Source organism: Astatotilapia calliptera, chromosome 7 (assembly GCF_900246225.1).
Source record: "Astatotilapia calliptera chromosome 7, fAstCal1.2, whole genome shotgun sequence".
NCBI lineage: Eukaryota > Metazoa > Chordata > Actinopteri > Cichliformes > Cichlidae > Astatotilapia > Astatotilapia calliptera.
In genome coordinates this window covers 10,521,426-10,543,213 of record NC_039308.1, presented here as the reverse complement: position 1 = coordinate 10,543,213, position 21,788 = coordinate 10,521,426, and the positions used below count along the sequence as shown (strand labels likewise).

At 40.0% G+C, this 21,788-nt stretch overlaps 1 protein-coding gene across 1 annotated transcript; it reads right to left on the bottom strand.

Annotated features, from left to right (window-relative positions):
- sf3b3 (splicing factor 3b, subunit 3) lies at positions 1 to 21,174 on the bottom strand. The gene is made up of 27 exons (XM_026172983.1): positions 21,016 to 21,174; positions 20,335 to 20,462; positions 19,824 to 19,979; positions 19,359 to 19,529; positions 17,702 to 17,874; positions 17,356 to 17,497; positions 16,862 to 16,974; positions 16,454 to 16,591; positions 15,480 to 15,583; positions 15,235 to 15,400; positions 15,003 to 15,098; positions 14,550 to 14,622; positions 13,823 to 13,974; positions 12,953 to 13,108; positions 11,902 to 12,057; positions 10,305 to 10,448; positions 9,888 to 10,010; positions 9,523 to 9,677; positions 9,124 to 9,298; positions 8,448 to 8,653; positions 7,738 to 7,894; positions 6,075 to 6,200; positions 4,515 to 4,727; positions 4,273 to 4,371; positions 1,593 to 1,736; positions 1,347 to 1,451; positions 1 to 1,232 (listed from the first exon to the last, which is right to left on the bottom strand). Exons 2-27 carry the CDS (start codon positions 20,402 to 20,404, stop codon positions 1,092 to 1,094), a joined length of 3,654 nt encoding a protein of 1,217 aa, XP_026028768.1. The 5' UTR covers positions 20,405 to 20,462; positions 21,016 to 21,174; the 3' UTR covers positions 1 to 1,091.
- Between the last annotated feature and the right edge of the window lie 614 nt (positions 21,175 to 21,788).

Genomic DNA, 21,788 nt, shown 5'->3' with positions numbered 1-21,788 from the left:
TTATAAAGAACAAAAACAACTTTATTTACAAAAACAGACCACTGACCTGTCCCACAATCCCCCTAAATTCAGTGACTACTGTGGATTGCTATGTCTGTGGCTGAGGTTGGGAATTTACTGGACTGACAAGAACAACACCCAGTGCAAACCTTCAGTATTTTTCCACCAACTCCACAGAACGGCGGCACTTGTTGGACTGCAGGCTGCAGCTTACACACTGTTAGGTGTCAGCTTGTGTTAGGCTCCCAGGTGTGAGTAAGCAATGTGCTTTTTAATGAGCCTGGGGGCCAACATGACATCACAAAGACAGGAAGGGTTTGGGGCTGGGAAATTTTATACCATCTGGGACAATGGTATGTATGTGTCACAACAAATTATTCCAATTAGCACAAATTAAAATGATATCATTATAAAAAAAAGTTTCCTGTGGTCAAAGCTGGAGGATACACAAAAATGAAATATTTCAGAGACAGCTTTGTGTACATTAGACATCAACTAGCCTTTCCTACTAGGGGGAATGCAAAAACTCTTTAAATAAAAAAAAAAAGATTTTCTTCCACGATGACTGACACTTTCTAACTGTGATCTCTTTGTGAACAGAAAAAGCGATCAAGCGTGTGAACTCTCATACAGCTGTGCCAAATTCTGCTCGCACAGATGTAAGTGTGAAAGACACCAAAGCTACTGCTCAATGTTTAGAGAAACAACAGCTTTGTCATGTTTCCATGTAACGTGTCTTTGTGGTGCTGCATGCATGGTTTCTGTAGTTGGAGGTGACAAAAACCTGACAAATTCTCAGTAACTGACCCGTGAAAAAGTATGTGTGTCATTCCTGTTCACGCAGCAGCTAAATGCTCACACACTTGAAAGCAGGTTATTACATCACAGGTGGTCAACGTGAGACACTTACAAGCCGAGTGGCTTCTTGTAGGTTTCCATGTAAGCTGGTGTCTGCTCACAGTAAACCGCATAATACCTCATTCTGAATCACTAAAGATGACTCGCAGCTGGGAAAAGCAACGATCTGTGGGTCCTGAAACGTATGCATTGGTAAAATTCATGTGTGTTGTGCGAAATATCCGTGTGTGAGGTTAGAAAGCGTAGCGAGTGCGAATGTCCTCCAGCTTCTTAGAGACTTCGGGTGGTGTTCTGTCCAACTCCTCTGCCACACTTTTTTGCTTGTGAGGGTCCATGCTGTTAAACTGCTCGCACAGATCTCCATCAATCACATTCTGGAGAAAATGACAGAATTTGTTTTTGTTATCCTCAAATATTTTTTAATAAACAGGTTCCGCAGTTGAAACTATATTATAAAAATAAGACGGATGTGTAAAAACAATCCCAACCTTGACTGGGAAGTAGTAGGATCTAAAGCTGAGATGGTCTCTGCCACAAAGAGGAGGAAACTCTGAGCGCATATGCATCTCTAAGTGCTGGAAGAAGTCATGATCCTGTCAGACGAAATAAAGAAATCCGGGGGGTTAAAAAGAGAAGGAAGAGAAATCGGGAGGACATTTGAGCCACACAATACTACTTTAGGATCATGCAAAGTGTGCATGTGTGTTCACTTAAATGAGATCTTAGTGTTTTACCTCATGTGAAGTGAATGGGACTAGTATGCCGATGCCTCCAGACAGTGTGGTGTAGACCAGGGACTCTGAACCACCAGGAATCAGAGTAGTCTTCTGCAGAGATAACACTGTCTCTCCTACATGGTAGTTCATTATTATCTCAGCCTGGAGAGAGAGAGAGAGAGAGAGAGAGAGAGAGAGAGAGAGAGAGAGAGAGAGAGAGAGAGAAAAAATACAAAAATCTGATCATATGTCAGATCAGATATGTCACCTGAGGCCATTTTATCTCCAAAGATTGGCTGTTCTGACAGCTGCATGTGCACATAAAGCACATTAACTGCCAGTCTGAGTCAAAATAAGAAACACTTTCATCCTCCACCTGGATGAAATTGGTCCTGATGGTTTAATCTGATAACCGTCCAGAAACCACCAAACCAATGATGATGATAGTAATCAGAAGGTACTGTGAATACCAAGGGAGCATTGTGTAGTAATAAAACCTCAATATTAGGCTAATTAGACCACATCTGGGACTAAGGAGGGACAAGCAGAGTCGAAATGACCTCTGTACTCCACAAATAAGTCAGAAAGCTGTGCAAAGAAGACAACAGCTTCCCTTTACTTGAACCTGTAACGGTTTATTTCACCTGAAAATGTTTCATACAAAGTGTTTGACCACTGCAGCCCCAGCTGTACACTGGATTACAAAAATCTACACATGCACAATGGATGTCAGGTCAATTTGACATCAACTTTCTTGTATAGTGATTCACCAGGCAATGGACAGAGCGAGTCATCTATCAAAGGGAAGCTCAATGGATCGATTCCCTGGCTATTGGATTGCATGTCAAAGAATCCTTAAGCAAGATGTTAGAGTGTGCAACTGATATAAAATCTTAGGTATAGAAAATACTGCTTATATGAATCTGCGTGATTGGGTGAATGAGCCTTGTAAGGAAAAACGCTTTGAGTGCTCAGAGTAGAAAAGCCTCTACTTTGTATGGCATATATCATGTATGGCAGCATTTTGGCCGAGCCACGTGACTTGCCGGCTGGACAGACGCATAGACAGACATCATTTTGCATAAAGACAAGTCAAGACATCCACACCCATGTCTATATATAGATACGGTACATTTCCAAACTCAAATGAATCTATGCGTGCAGTGTGCACAAGCAGAAATAGCACACACTGTGTCACAATGGCAACTGGGACCAGCTCATAATGACTACACTGGAGGGACTTTCCCAGTCTATGTGCTACCTAAACAGTTTCTGACCAGGATTTAAAATGTGGGATGAGTGATCCGGTGTGTTTCTCCTGTGTGTGCGCGGCTTGTGTTGGTTGCATTTGAGAGTAGGTTAAACTTGTGGTTGATGGTGGTGTGTCTGCGGAGGTTGGAGTGGCCAGGGAGGCAGATTAGTACACCGGGCCAGATTTCAGCACTGGATGAATGCGATGTAGCAGAGGTCTGTCTCAGTTATCCCACCTAAAGCCACAGTTTTCTGCTTTGCCTCATAAAAGTGTACACTTGCTACTTGCAGGATAAACATCTTTGTACTTTGCAACCAATATTAAAATACCACATTTAACATCTACACTAATTTCTAAACAAATGGTAAGGTAATTTTTTTTTTTTAATAATTCAACATATTCTCAAAAGATGTAGAATTAGACAGTATCCATTGCATCAATATACTTTGCCGTAATGTAAAGCTCTTAGTATAGTAAGGGTTGTGTTTGCAGCCGCTTTCAGTTTCTCTTTTTGCAGTTCAGATTTGGTTTAAAAGAGAGCAAAACAGCACAGGCCCAACAATGAATGAAGTTTCAAAGTATACATTTACTTAATGTTAAAATATACGTTTTACATACACAGCCTTTAACATCTCATCTGAACCAGTCCTATTATTTTAAACATCAGGAAAGTGAAAGTGCTTTGATATTTTCTTCAAAAATGCAGAAGCCCCTGCTACATTCTTTTCTACATGACTTACTGTATATTTTATTATTAATATTTTAATAATCTCACTTCTGGTTACCTTATAAAATACTGGCTTATATCCCCTTTTAAAAAATATATTGAGATATCATTTGTGGCCTATACTGCTCAGTCACAGAAAATGATGAACGATTGTTTAAATGTTTAAGTAACTAAGCTTTTTTTTTAAATTTGAAGCATTAACCCGATGCACAAGCCTGAAGCAGGTCTGAACAGACAATGCATGTTAAATCTAAATTGTTCTTTCACTTTGAGGTCAAGCTGAAGACCTCTGCTCCGGGGCAGCAACAGCTGTCAAGACTCATTTATTTGTTTCTAAAGGACTGCGAGGCACTGGCACGACATCACATTTCTGAACTGCTTACCCTCCATCCCACCTCCAGATTCCTCAAATTTGCTTACCAACCATTGCTCTCCATCCCACGCACAGACTTGAAACCAAGTTTTACAGTCATTGGTCCAAAAGTATGGAATGGTTTACCATTAAGAACTTCCCCATCCCTTGATGTTTACACAAACTCATCGAAGAGCCACGTCTTTCCCTTAAACCTCTTTAACCTCACTTTTATTTATTATCTGTTGGCATCCAGAGAGACAATGTCCTTTTTAATTCACTCACTTCTCTTTTTTGAGTCTATGCTTCATCTGCTCAGACACACTGTTTAATTCCAGAAACGTGAAAAGGTGAAGCATATGTGTACCTTCTGTGATGCTCCATTGAGGAGGCCCCTGTCCCATAGAGCCTTGTTCCCAGTGGGGTCTTCATCCACATCATCACTTGTGTTAGGGGGGAGACGCACCTAAGCAAACCAAGGACAAAACATGGAGACATTACGTCATTGCAGAAAATTTTGTTTAGGGCTGATGGTCTTGATGTTTTCTGGCTTTATTCGCCCACAAAAATACAATACACACCCCCAAACACTTCTCGCCCTTTACTTACGATGCTGATGTTCCCAAACTTGTCAGCAGCAGCCATGGTGTCATAATCGAGCAGACAGGCCGTCGTCACCCAGCGGGGATATGTGTCATCAGCGAAGATGATGAGCTGGTTCTCATTACGTCTGTAACGAACCCAGAACAGACTCTCCTGGACATCAGACACGATGACACGCTGGCCAATGGTGTGGATGCCAGTCACCAGGTTGGGAACGTGCTACAAAGAGTTAGGGAGAGCAGTGAGGTACAGTGGTCTTTACTGTTTACGCGTTAAAGTAAAGTTGTTCTGTGTGACTGTTAAAGCCCCACAAACTTAAGGAGTGCAATGTTTTTCCCCTTTAAACACGTCCAAATCTTACGTTTCAAAACAGACCGCACTATTTTTATATCCTGTTACACAGAGAAGTTTCAAGGCAGGCTGTTAATTTCAACCAAAACATTCTGGGAAAAATGTTTATGCAAAAGCGTGATGCATCACATACACTCATGAAAAGATTTGCTCTACAGCACAACAGGTGCTTCAAACCTCTAAAACCTAAACAAAAAGTGTCTGCAAACAAAAACTAGACACCCTCACACTCAGTCTTGACCCCGTTTACAACAATTACTTTGCTGCATTGAAAACACCCTTCAGGTGGTTTGTTCTTTATATAAAGGCACCTCTGCTTCTTACAAAACGGTGCAGTTTGCTTTGGTTAATAAAGATAAAGGTGTCGTGCCATTAGGAACTTTGAAAAAGTCCCTGATGGCTAATCTGGAACAAATCGGCCATGCACCATTAGATAAAACCTTTTCTTTTCTTTTCACAGGAAGGAAAACCCAGAGTGCAAACAGAGATAAAGCTATCCACATACAGATGAAACTTTTTTTGAAATTGGTTTCAAAGAGTTGAAATAAAAACTATTTACCAGCCAGTTAAAGTATATTTGAAAGTTTTAATAAATAATCATCTGTACTACAGTGTTGTTTTTAACAAGATTAATTAATAAAGATGCAGGTCTGCAATTGAGATTATTGACTATCATTTAGCAGTGTAACTATTGTAGTACGAATGTCTTGTATTGTGATTCGTTTTTTCTGTGTCACTGTACTGAGCACCTGTTGTGCTGGTTACACAGCACATGTTCAAATAGAATATCAATATCTTCTGATGTTTCTTATGCTAGCTAGCTTTGTGAAAGCTGTAATATCTGTTTAAACCATGCCCGTCTGGTGAAAGCTATAGTCAGATGTGTCCAGTAAAAAGTGAACTGGATTTTATTTATTTATTTTTCATGATGACACTTTTTGTTTCTTATTCTGAAATTAATAATTTTATGATGTAAGCCTGATTACATCCCGGATCGGGATGCTTCTGCTCATCAACTCATTGATCATGGGTCAGGTCAAAGTTGGCTCCTTTTAGTAAATCTTTAAAGACTAATTCTTCATCGTCTATATTTTCAGATCAACTATATTCATCATCTCTATAAAGAACCTTTGATAGAAAGTGGGATTCGCAGGTGGAAGAGAGAATATTTATATAGGGTGTATAGATGTTTGTGTCCAGACGTCCTTGACTTACCTTGTTCTCACACTTGCGTAGCAGCTTCTTTTTCCCCAGGTCGTAGATTCTAAGCAGTTTTCCCACTCCAACTAGGGCTCGTCCCTGGAATGGTGCGATTGCCAAAGGCACGTCCTCTACTGGGGTCTAGAAATAAACAAAACAATCTGGGTTCAGATAAAGATTGAAACAGATACAGAGCTTTTTAAAGAAGACGAAAGGAAGTCTCACTAAACACAGTTTTAGTCATCATAAGAGATTGTAAGACAGCTACAGTGAAATCTGCCTGTGGTTTTAGATTTACTACAGATCCCAGCTGTTTATTTTTAACATGTTAATTTTTTAACGATTTTCTTAGAAAAGCACTTCTGAACAACCGCATAAACAAACTCTTTACCTGTTGAAACATTAAGAAAGTATTTTGGTAAATTATATTTCTCAAATAAGATTACACCAGTCATGAGTCAGACATCGTCAATACTTTCCCTGTCTAAGATATGCCCAAATTACAACTAAAACGCAACTTGAGAATCCAAATTTCCCCTCTGGAGAGTGACTAAGAGTGTGTTGTGAGCTCAGACATCCTGGACAGGAAAAACCTTTCAACCCGGTGCTCTGCTTTCTCCGTGGCCTTCAGCGGGCCTGTCACAGTTTGATGGATATTTCTAGTTTATTGCCCTGTTGGAACATACACCCAACGACACAGCCATCTCAGAAAAGTGCGTCTGCCTACATCCAAGATGCTGTCATGACTTTGCACTCAGAAATGTGTCATCTTATTGTGCATACTCTGATATCTCTGGTTATATAACAAACAGGGAAAAAAGTGAGTTGTGACCTGATAGAATCATCTAAAATATCAAATCTGGTTAAGTGGTCGGGAAATTCCTGATACCACTGCGAAACACAACACTCATGAGTCATTTCCCCTGTTAATCCACATCAGGTAACAAACGTATGTGGGCTGATTCACCCTGATCGTCTCCACCCTGGTGGGGTTTCTTGGGGAATTGCCCAGCGAGTCTGTGACAACTGGGACAGCAACAGCTGTGTTTCATCCCATCATCAAAATTTTGTATCAGTCTGTCTTGCTTCATGCATTCTGAATAGACTTTCCTTGAGTCCAGTCCTCGTCTTAACATCTGTCTCAAATCATGGCCTGCACACAGTCCCTGGGTAAGCGCAAAGGTGATAAAAGCCAACATCTCCCAAAGAAACCGTATATACATCTTTCTGACATCTGTAAGTCGCCTGTCACACTAACTATTTTCTTCAAACTCCCTTGGGCTGTGAATTATTTTTATTTACTCAGCCTTTCATGATAGAGCTGCACTTGCTACAAGGTCTGAACGTCCTCTCCAGCTGACTTGCTCTGAGTACTGTTACAGCAGAGTGACGGCGGAAATCTTTTGAAACCTGCACACGTGCAGCTGCACCAGAAGGCCAAAAAACAAAGCACAGCACCTAAGCATTAAATTGTTGCAGAGCCTACAGAATGAAATGTTGATTTGCTTTATGAATCAAACTAAAGCCAAATATGACACAGACAAGCACTTTTATGCCGTTTACATCAGTATTCCCCAGTATAAACAGCAAAAGATGAGAGTGAATCAGCTTCAGCCTAATAAATATTCAAGGAGAAACAAGCTTAATAAAATTAACCCCTAATGTCACTGAAACCCACCTTGTGCACAAACTCCAGCTTCTCCCCTCCACTGACGAGTCGATATGTGTAGATGAAGCCGCCACCCACTGACCTTGGGTTGAGAATCATGTCTCTGGCAACACCGACCAGGACGTACCAATCGTCACCTGTGTTGGTGAATCGACAAGCGGCCACACTGAAAAACACCAAGTACAACATCAGACCCACCTATATACTATATTGCTAGTTTAGATTAGTCACGCTAATCATTTAGAAATATATTAACACAAAATATTAGCTATAACCTTCAAAACATGGCCAACAATACTGTTTTATATCAGAAAGTGATGCTTTTGATGGATCCAGTAGCCTGCCTTCCAAAATCACAAATTTTATTACCTTTTAATTCCATACTATGGGCATCATTTAATCTTAATAAGCATTTTGCTGCATTAAAAAAATACTGTGCCTGTTTTCAGCAGCTGTTGATACAAATCGACACAAAGTGTCGTTTTGAAAAAGGTTAATTTGTCACCAGGTGAAACCGAAGAACCTCTACAATGGCAGCCCAAACTATTTTCACTATGTCAACGGCTGATTAAGAAACAACACTGAGTATTAATGAAGGGCTTGGAATTTGGGAGGCTCACTGTCCATCAAAGAGAAAGGCATAATAAATGAGAAACAGCCCAGGGTCAGACTGTTTAACCTCACTTAAACCCCACCCACCCATCATGAGTACTACTCACCTGAACGCAGCTTCGTTCTGTTCCAGCTGCACTTGATCCAGTGTTGAACCTTGTATGGGATTAACCAGCCGCACTAGTGAGGCCCACTGTCCTGCGCCGGCTTTGGGTGAACCAAAAATGGCTTCTGGAAGATTTTCATTTAGGAATGCAGCAGCCATCTCAGCAGCCAGTTCTCTTTCATCCTCACCTGCAGCTTCTACCATCTCCTACAGTGGCAAAAGAAGGGATGTGATTTTCTGTTTATGACATGTTGGCAACTGTTATTTGAATAAAACCAGCCATATGAAAATGATATTCTATACTACAAACTGAGATGGGAATGTCTGCCATCACAAAGATTATTAATTCATAATATAATTATCATCAGGGACAAAATGCCATTAAACTACCAAATTCTACTTCTCATTATTTCTACTGTTGGGTTTATCAGTGAGAAAAACGAAAAAACAGTAAAAGGATGTCAGGAAAAATTCCTAAATATAAAAGTAGGTTTATAATTTAATAAACCTACTTTTTTAGGCTCTAACCTGGAAAAATAACTCACACAGGAACAAATTTCTGTTCTCTCTTGTTTATACCCGACATGCCGACTTCTTGCCCTTAATAAATTTATTACTGAGAGTAACCGCAGACAGATGTTAACACCACTAGTTGGGTCACAACGATATAGTCATACCTCAGCCATCTGTTGCTTTCTCTGAGCTTTGGTGGCCTCGGTGTAGGCGTTGTGGTCAGTTTCAATCAAAATGAGGTTGTTGGTCTCTGGGTGGATTACAAATTTCCTGGGAGTGTACTGAAGTGGGAAGGCCACTTGGTTGAAGACGGCTCCAAGTTTCTCTAAAGCCAAGATTCTACCAGGCAGACGAGCACAGGTGAGATTTATATAAAAATATATTTTTCGCCCTTCAATAAACTTTTCTTTCTGCAGATTTATAAACACTTTGAACATAAGACGTTTAGAGTTATTTAAATTGCGATAATACATAACAGATGCTGGATTTCTTCAGTTTGAACTCCATTACACAAACAGTGATGCCTATGTTTTACAAAAAAAATGCTCTAAGTGCATCCATACCTTAGAGTATTGGTAGAGATGGCCACTATGCCTTCTGGACATTGCTCAGAGGCAAAACCAGAGGCGTACTCCAGAGTCTCATATGAGAGAGGAGTCAGATGGAAACGAGACTGGTAAGAGTAGCTGAGCCAGGAGCGACTGGACATTGCAAGCACCTGTCAGCAAGAGAAAAGACATCAATTAATCAATTAATTTATAATCAGTGATGAAAAACACAAATTTATTTTTAAATCTTAAGGTTTGATATAAATATTTCTGACTTAATATGATCACAAGCATAAAAACTGACAAAACAAACAATATTTTTGTAAATGCACATATTTGTATTTATGAGCCGATTCTGAGTAAGCGTTCGAGTTACATACAGCTTCCTGTCCTTGCATTCTGACTCTGAACAGTTTAACAGGTCGTGATCCCAGGTAGCGTGTTCTGGTATCTGACAAGTCTCCAGTCACTGGGTCCAAGACAGTCCTCAGAAGCACACCGTTCTGAGAAAGAGGAGCAAAAACACATTAGCAGAAAACCTCTACATAAGCTGAAATGTATAGCAACATAAACTAACATAACAATTGTGACAATCTTTGCTCTGGACTGTGCTCCCTGACTGCTAATTGATCAAGCATGAAAAACATTATCAGTTTGGATTTTAGGTACAAGATCGATCTGAACTCATGCCTGTACACAATCCCTGTATTACATTTGGTTTTACAGAGCTGTGATTTAAAAGTAAAATGTCTTCAACTTCAACATGAAACCTGAGATATTTAAATGTGAAAGAATACCTGAAGCCCAATATTAAGGTAGAGAAAGCCTATGGTTCCTTTGTCTCCAAGTTCATCCTGTTTCTCCACCCCTCCCATCTCCACGATACACAGACTCTCTGGCTGGGCTGGTAGGGCCTGCATACTCAGTGGCTGCAGGCAGTCCTAAACATGGTAAAGTTTCAGGGGGTCAGAAAAATAGCAACATGCAAAGGAATCCGAACATTACGTTTTTGTGTAACAGCACCATTCAATTGTTTAAACGTGCACGTAAACAAAAAAGATTCTTATCCTGTAATCGTTTTTAAAGTTTTTAAAATTTACACTTCTATTGAAATAGTTAAGGCAGACGAGATATTTTAATCCAGACCTTTTTGGGGGGGGGGGGAAAAAACACATTACTGAATACCCAAAGCATTATTTTCTGGCTTACACGTTTTAAACAGGGAAGCAGAAATCTCCAGTTAATGTCCAATGAATATTTTAAGGTTACTGGTCATCTTAAGAGGCAGTAAAAGTGGTCAGACAACTTTCATGTTGTACAAAGTTTTCCCTAAAAGAAGGATGTAATTGTTTCCTAAACATGACAACATTACTTTGTACTGACCTAATAAGAAACTAAGATTAATTTAGCCTTAAAGGGATTTATGCCAATCATTAATTAAGTTCCCACCACAGGAACCTTTCCTGGATAGTAGGGACTTTTGGAGGGACTGTATTTTCACACTGAGCATCACTGTCTAAACTAAGTTCTGTAGAAGTTAATCAGCTAAAACATCTCTGTTTTTGGGATTATTTACTTTCAGCAGGTTCTGCAGAAGGCTGCTGAAATTGTTGACATTAAATTAATATTTATCTCAGACGCTCCCGAGCCTTCAGGGAAATCCTATAATTAAAAATCTAGCTGAAGTATATTTCCAGTCATTTTTACATTTATAAGTTTACCAGGAATTTTTAAGTGGTTAACAATGGATTCCTTCAAACTTGGGTGCTAAACACAGGCTAAATTCTGTTACTCATTCTGCACAATGGGAAAGACCTGAGAGTACAGTGACAATGTGCAAATTTGGCTGAGCAGCACAGTTTGGTTTATGAATATGAGAAAAACTTTTCAACAGTTGAAAATACCCATTACCACTGCAAGGGCAATAAATTAAGAAACTAGAAGCAACATGACGTCCTCATTTTTAGCCTGAAAGGGCATGTGCATGTGTGTGCGCGCGTGTGAGTACACACTCTGACTCCACATACTGTGAAGATGACTGGCAAACGAATTTCTGTAGTGCAGCAGATAATGGATACTAGCTTTCAAAAGTGAACACAAGTGCCAAAATTTGCATGTCTGTCCCCTCAGAGCATGAAAATAGTCTTTGCTGTCAATCAACAATAAACTGAACGGCCAAATGTTACTAGGACCAAAACAAACCTCTATAGGAACAAACATCAAAGATGGCAAAGACATACCCAAAACTAAAGTACCTGACATCTTGTTCGGATACAAGCTGTCATGGGCTCAATCACATGCCAGCAGATAAACCAGCAAAAGCAATTTCTGAGCAACACCTCCAATTCAAAACAAAAAAGGGTCTCATTGATAATCTCTGTGTCAAGCTCATACCGAAGGATCCAGGGAGATGATGCGAACAGTGTTGTCAGCCAGCCCAACAGCCAGGAATCGGGAGCGTTGCTCACCAGGAGGAACGTTGGCCAGGCTCATACAAACCACATCTGCAGACATCTCTTTCCTCTCTGTGTACTCATTCAGCTGGCCAGACTGAAAAAAATCAAAAGTGAAACAAAGACAGCAGCAGGATTAATAAACAGAATTTCAGTCACCTCAGTTCAGTCATCTTCCTCTATTCAATATGGAACCTGAGATATTCAATATTAGTGTTAGAATTAAGTCATCAGATACTCTGCAGGAAAATAAATTAAGTGAAGCTAATGATAAGGCAATTTAACTGTGCAGTCATTTGTGAAATTGCCTTTTATAAAATGAAGTGCTGAATAATTTGACTGATTAACCCAAAAAAAAGATAAATTTTTTTTTTTTTGGGGGGGGGGGGGGGGGGGGGGGCACTGGGCCTTCACATAGTCTACATAAAGCTCAACGCAGTATTTTTGTGAAAACCTTTTACTACAAAGCACAACTAATACTTGTTAAACACAGCATGAAAGTGGAAACTAGGATTCTGCCAATGGACAATATTCCTGAGGATTGATGGCAGTATTTCTGTCTATTGTATTCATTTTTAATTAGTACGCAGTATAACTGTAACCTTGTCAATGAAACACTTCACCGTGTGTAGGGAAGACAGTGCAGTGCGGAGCAGAAACAGGTGATCTATTTCACACAGTAAAGATAATCGAACTATAGGCCGAAGGAAAAAAACATTTTTAAAAAAAAGAGGAATTTTCTCTTATGACCACTATTTACAGCAGCCCAAATCACTCATTGCTCTGAACAAGGAGAAAGCTGTTATAGCCTATGTTGTCTCACTTAAAGCTGGAGGTGATGAAATAGACTCTTCAGTTTTGGATTTCTTCACTCCACCAACAGTTTTATTTTTCGTGCACATGCCACATTGTAAGCATTATGGAGGCCTAACAGAATGTCAGAGGGGCACAAGAGGATGATCAGATAACACAAAAATAATCTACTTCCTTACCGGGTCCATCTCAAAGTAGACCAGCTCCCCACCAGTGAGGGCGATGACTACTTGCCGCTGGTTCACAGCACAGCGGACAATAGTTTTTTTACCAGGAGTTTTCCACTCGTTCACACGCTTGTCTGCTCGGATGTGACGGATACCATCTGGGTAAACCTGTATGGGGGAGGGAGTGAAAGAGCCACAGAGGTAAGATGGAGAGAAAAGACAAAGTACTAGATTGGGTTGATGATGAATAAATGGCCATCTTTGTGTAATTAGATTAATTAATGCATGAACTGTATTAATTATTTGTGCTGCTCATGTGCATCTGCATTACTTTGAAATTTCTTTGCAATGTCACCTATACTTCGTTTACTCTTTACTCTTACACGTGTAGCTTTTACCCATGGTCTGGTTTCTCCTCACACAGAGCGAGTCATTACAAACCACTTGAGAATGTTCAGTGAAGTTATTGGCCAGCTCATGTGTTTGGACCAGGAGCAACAAGAATACAAAATACAGGAAGTGCTGTGTTCTGAACTATTTGAGAACATGGAAAATTTATATTCATTTCACGGCTGGTTGCAAACCCATACTGACCTTTGCACGTCTACGGTACCCTGCCACATCCCAGAATGCAAAGCATATTTGGCTATGGGAAGCTCAAACTTGTAATGTGCACCTGAGCAGCTCAAAATTGAATCATGTTCACACAATAAACAAACTGCTCTGAAGTTCACTCGGAACTGGGCAGAGAACACCTGTTCTAATATCGCAACTAACGAACCCCACCATGTAAGAAAATAAGCCAGTTTGACTTAAATGGACTAAATGGCACAGTGGTGAAAATACCCAAAGGTGATGTGCAGATGAGGTACATTTACGCACCTGTACAAGTGCATCTTCACCCAGGAGTGAGCAGGAGAGAGTGGGTGTTGTTCCCAGAAAACCAGAATCTGTCACTTCTTCTACAGTCTCACCGATGGACAGAACCAGAGTGGCATTGACGAAAGAGACAATAATGTAGGCATCGAACTCATCTAAGAACCAGAGTAAACACAGTAATGATCAGAAGAAAAAATTACTAATGGCATCGAAAACACAAGTTTGGTTGCACACTGTTTCAGTAGGTGTTTATATGTTAGTTTACTTTAATAGAGTCAGCAAAGAAATGTTCATCTCCAGCATGTACTGCATGCATGCATATGCACTGCATGCATGCATATGCACTGCATGCATGCATATGCACTGCATGCATGCATATGCACTGCATGCATGCATATGCACTGCATGCATGCATATGCACTGCATGCATGCATATGCACTGCATGCATGCATATGCACTGCATGCATGCATATGCACTGCATGCATGTACTGCATGCATGTACTGCAGCGCCACACTGCTTCATGTGGCTGTCACATCACAAACATAGGGATGTCTGTCAGGGCAGCTGCTCCAACTAGTGGTGAGTGGCTCCCTAACATCTTATACTAAACAGCTAACCAGTGATGTACATTAACATAACAGGAATATGTTTCACAGACTTTTCTTACTTTCAGCATGTTTTATAACCTTGATTAGCCACACACATCCTGGAACAAGAATATTCTTACCTTCTACATGTCTGCGTACAGTCCACACAGCATTGGGGTTACCGGGCAGTTCAGACACAGCCATCTCTGAAACCTGACAGAGGCGGAGAGAGGGGAACAGACAGGGTGAGGGAAAGAAAAAGAAAATTGAAAGTTTATCATCATTACAAAGACAAACACAACAAACCATTTTTAAAAGCTCATCTTCACAGTAATGGAAGTAAGACATTAACAGGGTACAGCCAACATTGTGAGCGTAACTCAAAGGCTGGGAAAAACGTGACACCAAGCTAACAGTCGTTCAAAATGTGATATGAAAAGAAGGCTTTGTGTGTTTGCTGGAATCAGAGATAGTAAAAGACTCTTCAGTATTTGTTCAGAGAAGAGACATGAAAAAACTCATCAATTTCACAGCCAGCAAAGTACATGTGTGGGCTTTCTCTAATTACGTTAGAAAAAAAACAGTGTGTGTACCTCCAGTCCGTGCCGAAGGACCCTTAGAGTGGACCGGGGTCCTCGTCCACATGATACATAAAGCTGAGGTGTGTCCTCATTGGCCAAATCAGCAATCTGGAAGAAAGTAGGAAGAGAGTAGTCAATGAGCCAGAAATGTTCTGGTTTAAGATTTAATAAAAAAATCTGTCTCACACCGCAACAAGTTCAGGCAATTAGATTAGTCCCCATGTTCATCTGACAGGACACTCACCTGACAGGACATGATTGGTGACAGGTTCTCCTGTTCATCCACCAGCACAAGATTTTTAAGTGGGCGTGGCTGAAAGAAGAAGGTGTCTCCCTCTTCCAGCGGCATTGCCGATGAGAACTCGGGCTCATCATCATCATCACCCAAGTGGGCAATCTGGTAAAGGTAACTAAAGGAAAGAGAAATAGAGGTTAATCAAAGACTGAGAGATACGAAAAGAAACACTTGAGTTTCTGTTTGCAACCTACTGGTTTCCAAACTCTGAAGACACAAAGAGGAAGCCAGTCTTCAGGACGCACATCGCTGTTGCAACGGGAATTGTGTCAAAGTACTTCAGCCTAATTTCTGTGACCTAAGAGACAAAACAAGCATCGTTTTTTATTACGGGAATATGTAATGAGCATAAATAGAAAACCATCCATCCAGTTCCGCTTATCCTTTTCAGGGTCGCGGGGGGCGCTGGAGACTATCCCAGCTGTCATAGGGCGAGAGGCGGGGTACATCCTGGACAGGTCGCCAGTCTGTCGCAGGGCCAACACACAGGGACAAACAACCATTCAACACTCACATTCACTCGCACATTCACACCTAGTGGTAATTTGGATTATCCAAATAACCTATCCTCACAAGCTGCATGTCTTTGGACGGTGGGAGGAATAGAAAACCGATAATGGTAAATGGCCTGTATTTGTATAGCGTTTTACTTAGTCCCTAAGGACCCCAAAGCGCTTTACACGTTCAGTCATCCACCCATTCACACACACATTCACACACATAATGACAAAAGTTCAAGAAATGTTAATGAAGAATTTAAAAGTAATCCCTGCTGAGAACAAGAGTATTTGCGTTTGCTACTTTCTTGCTAAGCTAATGTCAACACGCTACAGATTTCCCTATAAAAGTAAAAGAGTGAGTTTATAAGCATTTGGCTCTTTTTGAAGAAGCTGAGGGAGCTAATCAAATTGAAAGTGAGCTTTTAATAAGATGAGCCATGAAAAAGAAATCGAGTAAAAAGCCTATTTTCAGACATTGGATAAACTGAGCAATTACATAAACTGGGCAGGATAAGATAAATACGACATGTTTATCTAGTGTTTGTTAATCAAGCAACTGTGATTCTAAGAAAGAAAAAAATAAAGAAAAAAAACAGAAGCTGGAAGTGAACATAATTAGTCCCATTAAATAAATTTGTTAAAAATGTCTAGTTTCCATCCATCCTTACCATTTCTTCATCAGTTTCTAGAGTAACCTTAAAGATGTCTCCCTGCTCAGTCTGGGCCAGAAAAAAGAACATGGACTTGGTCTTGTGGGTAGCTGAGCACACAAATATCATGCCACGCTCTGGGTCATCCAGGTCGTTCTGTGGGGTGGAGCAGAAGAGAATGTGAGGGAGGATAAAAATAGACGTTCATGCAAAGAACAATGTGGGACTTGCAAAACAACCAAAATTCCACATGAACAGAGAAAAAAATGTTTAAAATCTACTTAGTGACTCACAGCTTAAAATCAGGTAAAGTCTCATGATGTGTACTGATGTTATCATGCATCAAAACACACTTAAAATCTGCACAGGAAATCCTGTACTATAAATATTTGCTTTTTAATGTGCATTCCTGTAAGAAGGACTCACTCTACGCCGTGGAATGGGACAGCGAATGTCAGGCTGGTCTCCAAAATTCTTGTAGGTGATGTAGTTTTCAGAGCAGATTAAAACCCCACTGGGCCCATCAGAACCACCAGGAACTGGAAGCATTTAGAAGGGTTGTCATTTTTAAAAAACATAATGATGAAGGAGTAAGAATTTCAAAAAAGCACAGTAATCTCTATTTTACAACAGAATGCTTTCTTTTAATACGACATCTAACGCTGTGTTATTGCGTTGGTAAACTTTTGTAGAGATCAGAGAGGGTGAATCTTTCTCCAGTGTTTCTCAGAGAAGAGACATGACAAACTCATCACATCTACAACACATTGATGTAACAATTCTTTGTAACCTCGCTGCAATGATTATCTTCTGAAAGCAAATCAATTTGTAAAAATGGTGATATTTCAACTACTCCCTACCTGATGAATAACACTACTGTTGTTTCCTTTAAATATGACCAACACTACTCAAATGCTCACCAGTTATGAGGAAATTTCCATGTTCTTCCAATGCCTCGCTGTACTTGCGGACCACATGGTTCAGGCCGAGATCCAGCTCGTAAAAGGTGAGCGTCTGTTGTGTGTTGGCAGCAGCTTCTCCTGTTGGGTCGTTGTCAGCTTCCTGTAGACATTAAACACACTTGATTATTCTGGTAAACAAACAAAACATGACTGGTTTTTTTTCAATTAAAGTCATGCTGAGGTCAGAGAAGTTAAATCTTTCTCCAGTGACAGTCAGAGAAGAGACATGAAAACTCATCACACAACAACAGTTCAGTGTATGTGAAATTCAGCAGCCCTGCACGTTTGTGCTTTGTGTCCTTACCTCATAGTCCATCTCTAAGCAGGCAAACATGGGATTTTCAAACCCAACATCGACTCCAACCACATGGTAGACCAGTGTGTTTGCTTTATGGGCTTCCAGTGGAGAGGAGATGGTCAGTCTCGCAGCAGCATCTCTGTTCAGAATATACACCAGCTTCTGTTTCTCTATCGCTCCTAGTCAGATAAATGACAAAACATATTGTGTGCTTCATTTAACTGGTTTAATACAACTATTTATATGTGTGTGTATATAAATTTTCTTCAGGATTTAAACAATAGTAACTCAGCACACATTAATTAACATCATAATTGTTCCACAAAACACTTCTATCAAGGTAAAATTTTCTGATGTAGAACTACAAAATTTATAGCATTTGATGCTGATTTATTATCTTAAGCACCTGTAAGGCTCTTGGGGTTAGGTCAATTATAGCAATATTTACACCACTGACATTATACTAACACACCAAGGCCCAAATAAAAGAAAAATAATCATCAGTCTATAAACCAAATTACCATCTAAGCTGACAACCTCTGTCTTTGCCAATAAATAAATGAATAAATAAATAACTGTATGGAGCCACAAAACATATTATAAAACCTATCAACTTTGCAGGTTTGTTAAATGGATTGGATTTATATAGCGCTTTTCAAGGCACCCAAAGAGCTTTACAATGCCACTATTCATTCACTCTCACATTCACACACTGGTGGAGGCAAGCTACGGTTGTAGCCACAGCTGCCCTGTGGCAGACTGACAGAAGGCCGATGGCTGCCATATCGCGCCATCACCTGGCCAACACCAGTAGGCGGTAGGGTAAAGTGTCTTGCCCAAGGACACAACGACCAGGACAGAGAGCCCAGGGATCGAACCGGCGACCTTCCGGTTACAGATACGCTTCCCAACCCCCTGAGCCACGGTCGCCTTAAAATGTCATGTTTTATTGTATTTGTAAGATCATAAAAGTAACTTATCACCAAATGGAACAATTTTGAATTGGGGGAGAAAAAAACAAAAGAGGCATCTGTTAGTATGTTTAGGCCTACTTGGGTACATAGATGTTACAAAGCTATCCAGGCCCACTTTGCTCAAATGCAAGTAGGACTCAAAGGATTCAAATTAAACACAGCCTATTTTAACAACAAATAAATTAAATACCACAGTAAGTTATTTAAAAATCACTACAGGCCAGTTTGTATAAAGTCTTGCTGCAAAGCCTTCATGCAGTTTCAAAGCTGCAGATTCACACACACTGTATAAACCTAAAAAAAAAAAAAAAGTACATTAGAATAAATACCTTTAAAACACATCAGTCTTAACTGATGGACTCTTTTGGAGTATATAGTTTTTGGTGTTGGTTTGTAATGTAAGGGTTTTTCCTGGCACTGAACTGGCTTTTTCGTGGTGACTACATCCAACGCTAAACACACCACAGCAGATTACACACAAAATCCTAGCAGTGTGTATGATTAAAAAAAAAACCATTGAGCTCTTGCTCTTGTTCACCTTCGTCAAAGAAAGGGTGCTCATCTTACGAGAGAAGGAAAATAGCAATATAAAAAATAAACAGTGCACAAACATCTGGATTCTGTCTGATATGATGGACTCTACATAATGGTCTAATGGTGATTTCATGCATACTTCATAAAATTCTCACCTATCATTACAGCTCTGCCTTTTGGGTCAACAGCAAGGAACTGTCCAGGAACAATACGGCGGCAGCCGCTCTTCCCAAATGTTTCCTGGTGGATCTTCTCAAACATATTTTTTGATGGATGATACTCCAGGATGACGATACGACCACTGTCACTCCCCACAACAATGTAATCTAAAAATACATAAATATCACTTAGAAACGACGCCAGCCTGTCAACATTATATTAATTATGATACGGTCATGTAATTAAAGCTTAGGTAATGAAAGCCAATGGAGGCCAACTTCCCCTTCTAATTGTAAATGAATAAAAAAAGAATGCACTACAAACAAAACATTAGTGTCAGACAAAAGATTTAATAAAAACCACTTAAAAGAAAATTATTAATACATACCATTTAATCTGTGCAATCCATGTTTAGAGTTACAAACACATGTATGTGAGTGCATATGATGTCATTTCTGTACCTTTGGTTCCTCCAGTGAGTCTGAAGGCCATCAGGGATCTGATGATGCCAAACACTTCCATTGTGAGAAGAGTGTGCACCTTTCCTGTGTTGGCATCTGGCCGTAATAATTCCAGGATCTTTCCTCTGGAAACAACAATCTCCTGCATCTTGGTTCCTACCAAAACATAATATCAGACATATGATGTGGATATTTTTATGGTTTTCCCTGAATCCTGCTTTTAAAAAAGCATTTTGTGATATTTCTTTTATGTATTTTTTAACCATGAGAAAACTATGCTTTACATTATCTCCATCAACATACTGAGTGAAACACCATGATAGGATAAACTCTAAGGACTATACAAACACAAGAAAATATACTTAAATAAAACAATTAATGCTAATTAGTGCTAATTCTCATAGAAATTGCAGTTAAAGGCTTCTTTGACAATAAAGGAGGGGTACCAAGCTTTGATAAATTAACCATGACCTAACCAGACATAAAGCAGTGACATCTGGCGCAAATTCACCTGAGAAGTTTCCATGGATGGCATGGGTGATGCCGGTGGCACGCTGCAGGGTGATGTTGTAGAGAAACATGGCTTCCACTCGAATCTTATTCAGAGGAAGCTGAAAGAGCGCTTAACCCGGCTCAAAACTGTAAACAAAGAAAACCAAAAGTGTATTTACAGTAAGGAATCAAGAAGTTGGAGACCACTGGACAAAGTCACAATAAGCTACGCGGTCGCACTGATGACAAATGAGGGCTCTTCAAACTGAGGTCAGCTGTAGTGGGACTGTGGAGCAATATATAGCGACTGCACTCATCACAATATTGCTATGAAAAGTTGGTGGAGAGGTGTAGCGTTTGCTGTACACAAAATCCTACGGCGCCGCTAACGTTAGCTAAACATTAGCTGTGAGAAAATTAACGTTCACCGGACATTTATTTACTACCTCTGTGCTTGTAAACCGTGCAATAGGGGTCAAGAATTCCTTTAACACGAATTTAAACTACTCAAAACGATCGTTTACATCAATCCAACAGTATGAGAACATGGCCCATTCATACAAAGCGCCACTTCTGCTTAACGTCCCCCCCCCCCCCCTTTTTTTTTTTGCTATATTACTTTAACTAGTGCAAACTTCACACACATAAAACATCTGTTTAATTGCGGAAGAGATGCAGTTCTGCAAGATATAATATTTACCGGTGTGTTTCGTAAGATGACTCTGATTTCAGATGGATAAAGTTTCATTTACGAAAACTATTTCCTTGAAACCCTGAGAAGCCGACGCTGAACCGCCGTTGGTGGGTCCTTTGCCAGCCAAACACGCCGTCGCAAGAGTTGACCTACACAGTGCCTGACGGAAATGAGAGACTGTAGTACTGCATTGTGCACAGCAGATGACGACAAAGACCTCAAGATTAACGGAATTATCGCGATTGGGCGCCATAAGAAAAACAATATCTGTAAAATAGTTTCCCACTGCATTTATTGCCCCTGTCTTCTGCACGCTTTATCATGATAGCACTCTACACTCTACTACACTATTTAGTCGAAAACAATAAATAACCCGTATGCTTGTTGCACACCAGAAAAGAAAGACAAAATGTAGAAAATAAATAATTATGTTTGTGTCCTTGATATTAAGTTACATTTAACTTAATTAAGGAGCCGTTAAGAAAAAATTAGCAGGATTTTTAAAATGGGGTGGCCCATAGGAGGGACGTGAGACAAATGCAGGGAGGTCCAGCAACACCAAGGTAGGCAGAGATGATGGAAAATCAGAAAATAAAAGCAAAGTAAAAGCAGTTTGTTAGGTTAGTTATATAATGATCATTGATATACACAGACGTACCTTCATAAAAACGCATTAGGAGATGTCACAAATCGTCCTAACACACTGTATGCTCTCTGTCCCTTTAACACTGTGCTGTAATAAACTAACAAGTGTTATTATTGAGATGTTACTGCGGGAA

Coding starts and splice junctions, on each gene's coding strand:
- sf3b3 (XM_026172983.1), bottom strand. CDS start 20,404: ATGTTTCTCTACAACATCACCCTGCAGCGTGCCACCGGCATCACCCAT. Junction 16,975..17,355: donor TGGAAATTTCCTCATAACTG/GTGAGCATTTGA, acceptor AAATGCTTCCAG/TTCCTGGTGGTTCTGATGGG. Junction 12,058..12,952: donor TCTACTTTGAGATGGACCCG/GTAAGGAAGTAG, acceptor GATTTTTTTCAG/TCTGGCCAGCTGAATGAGTA.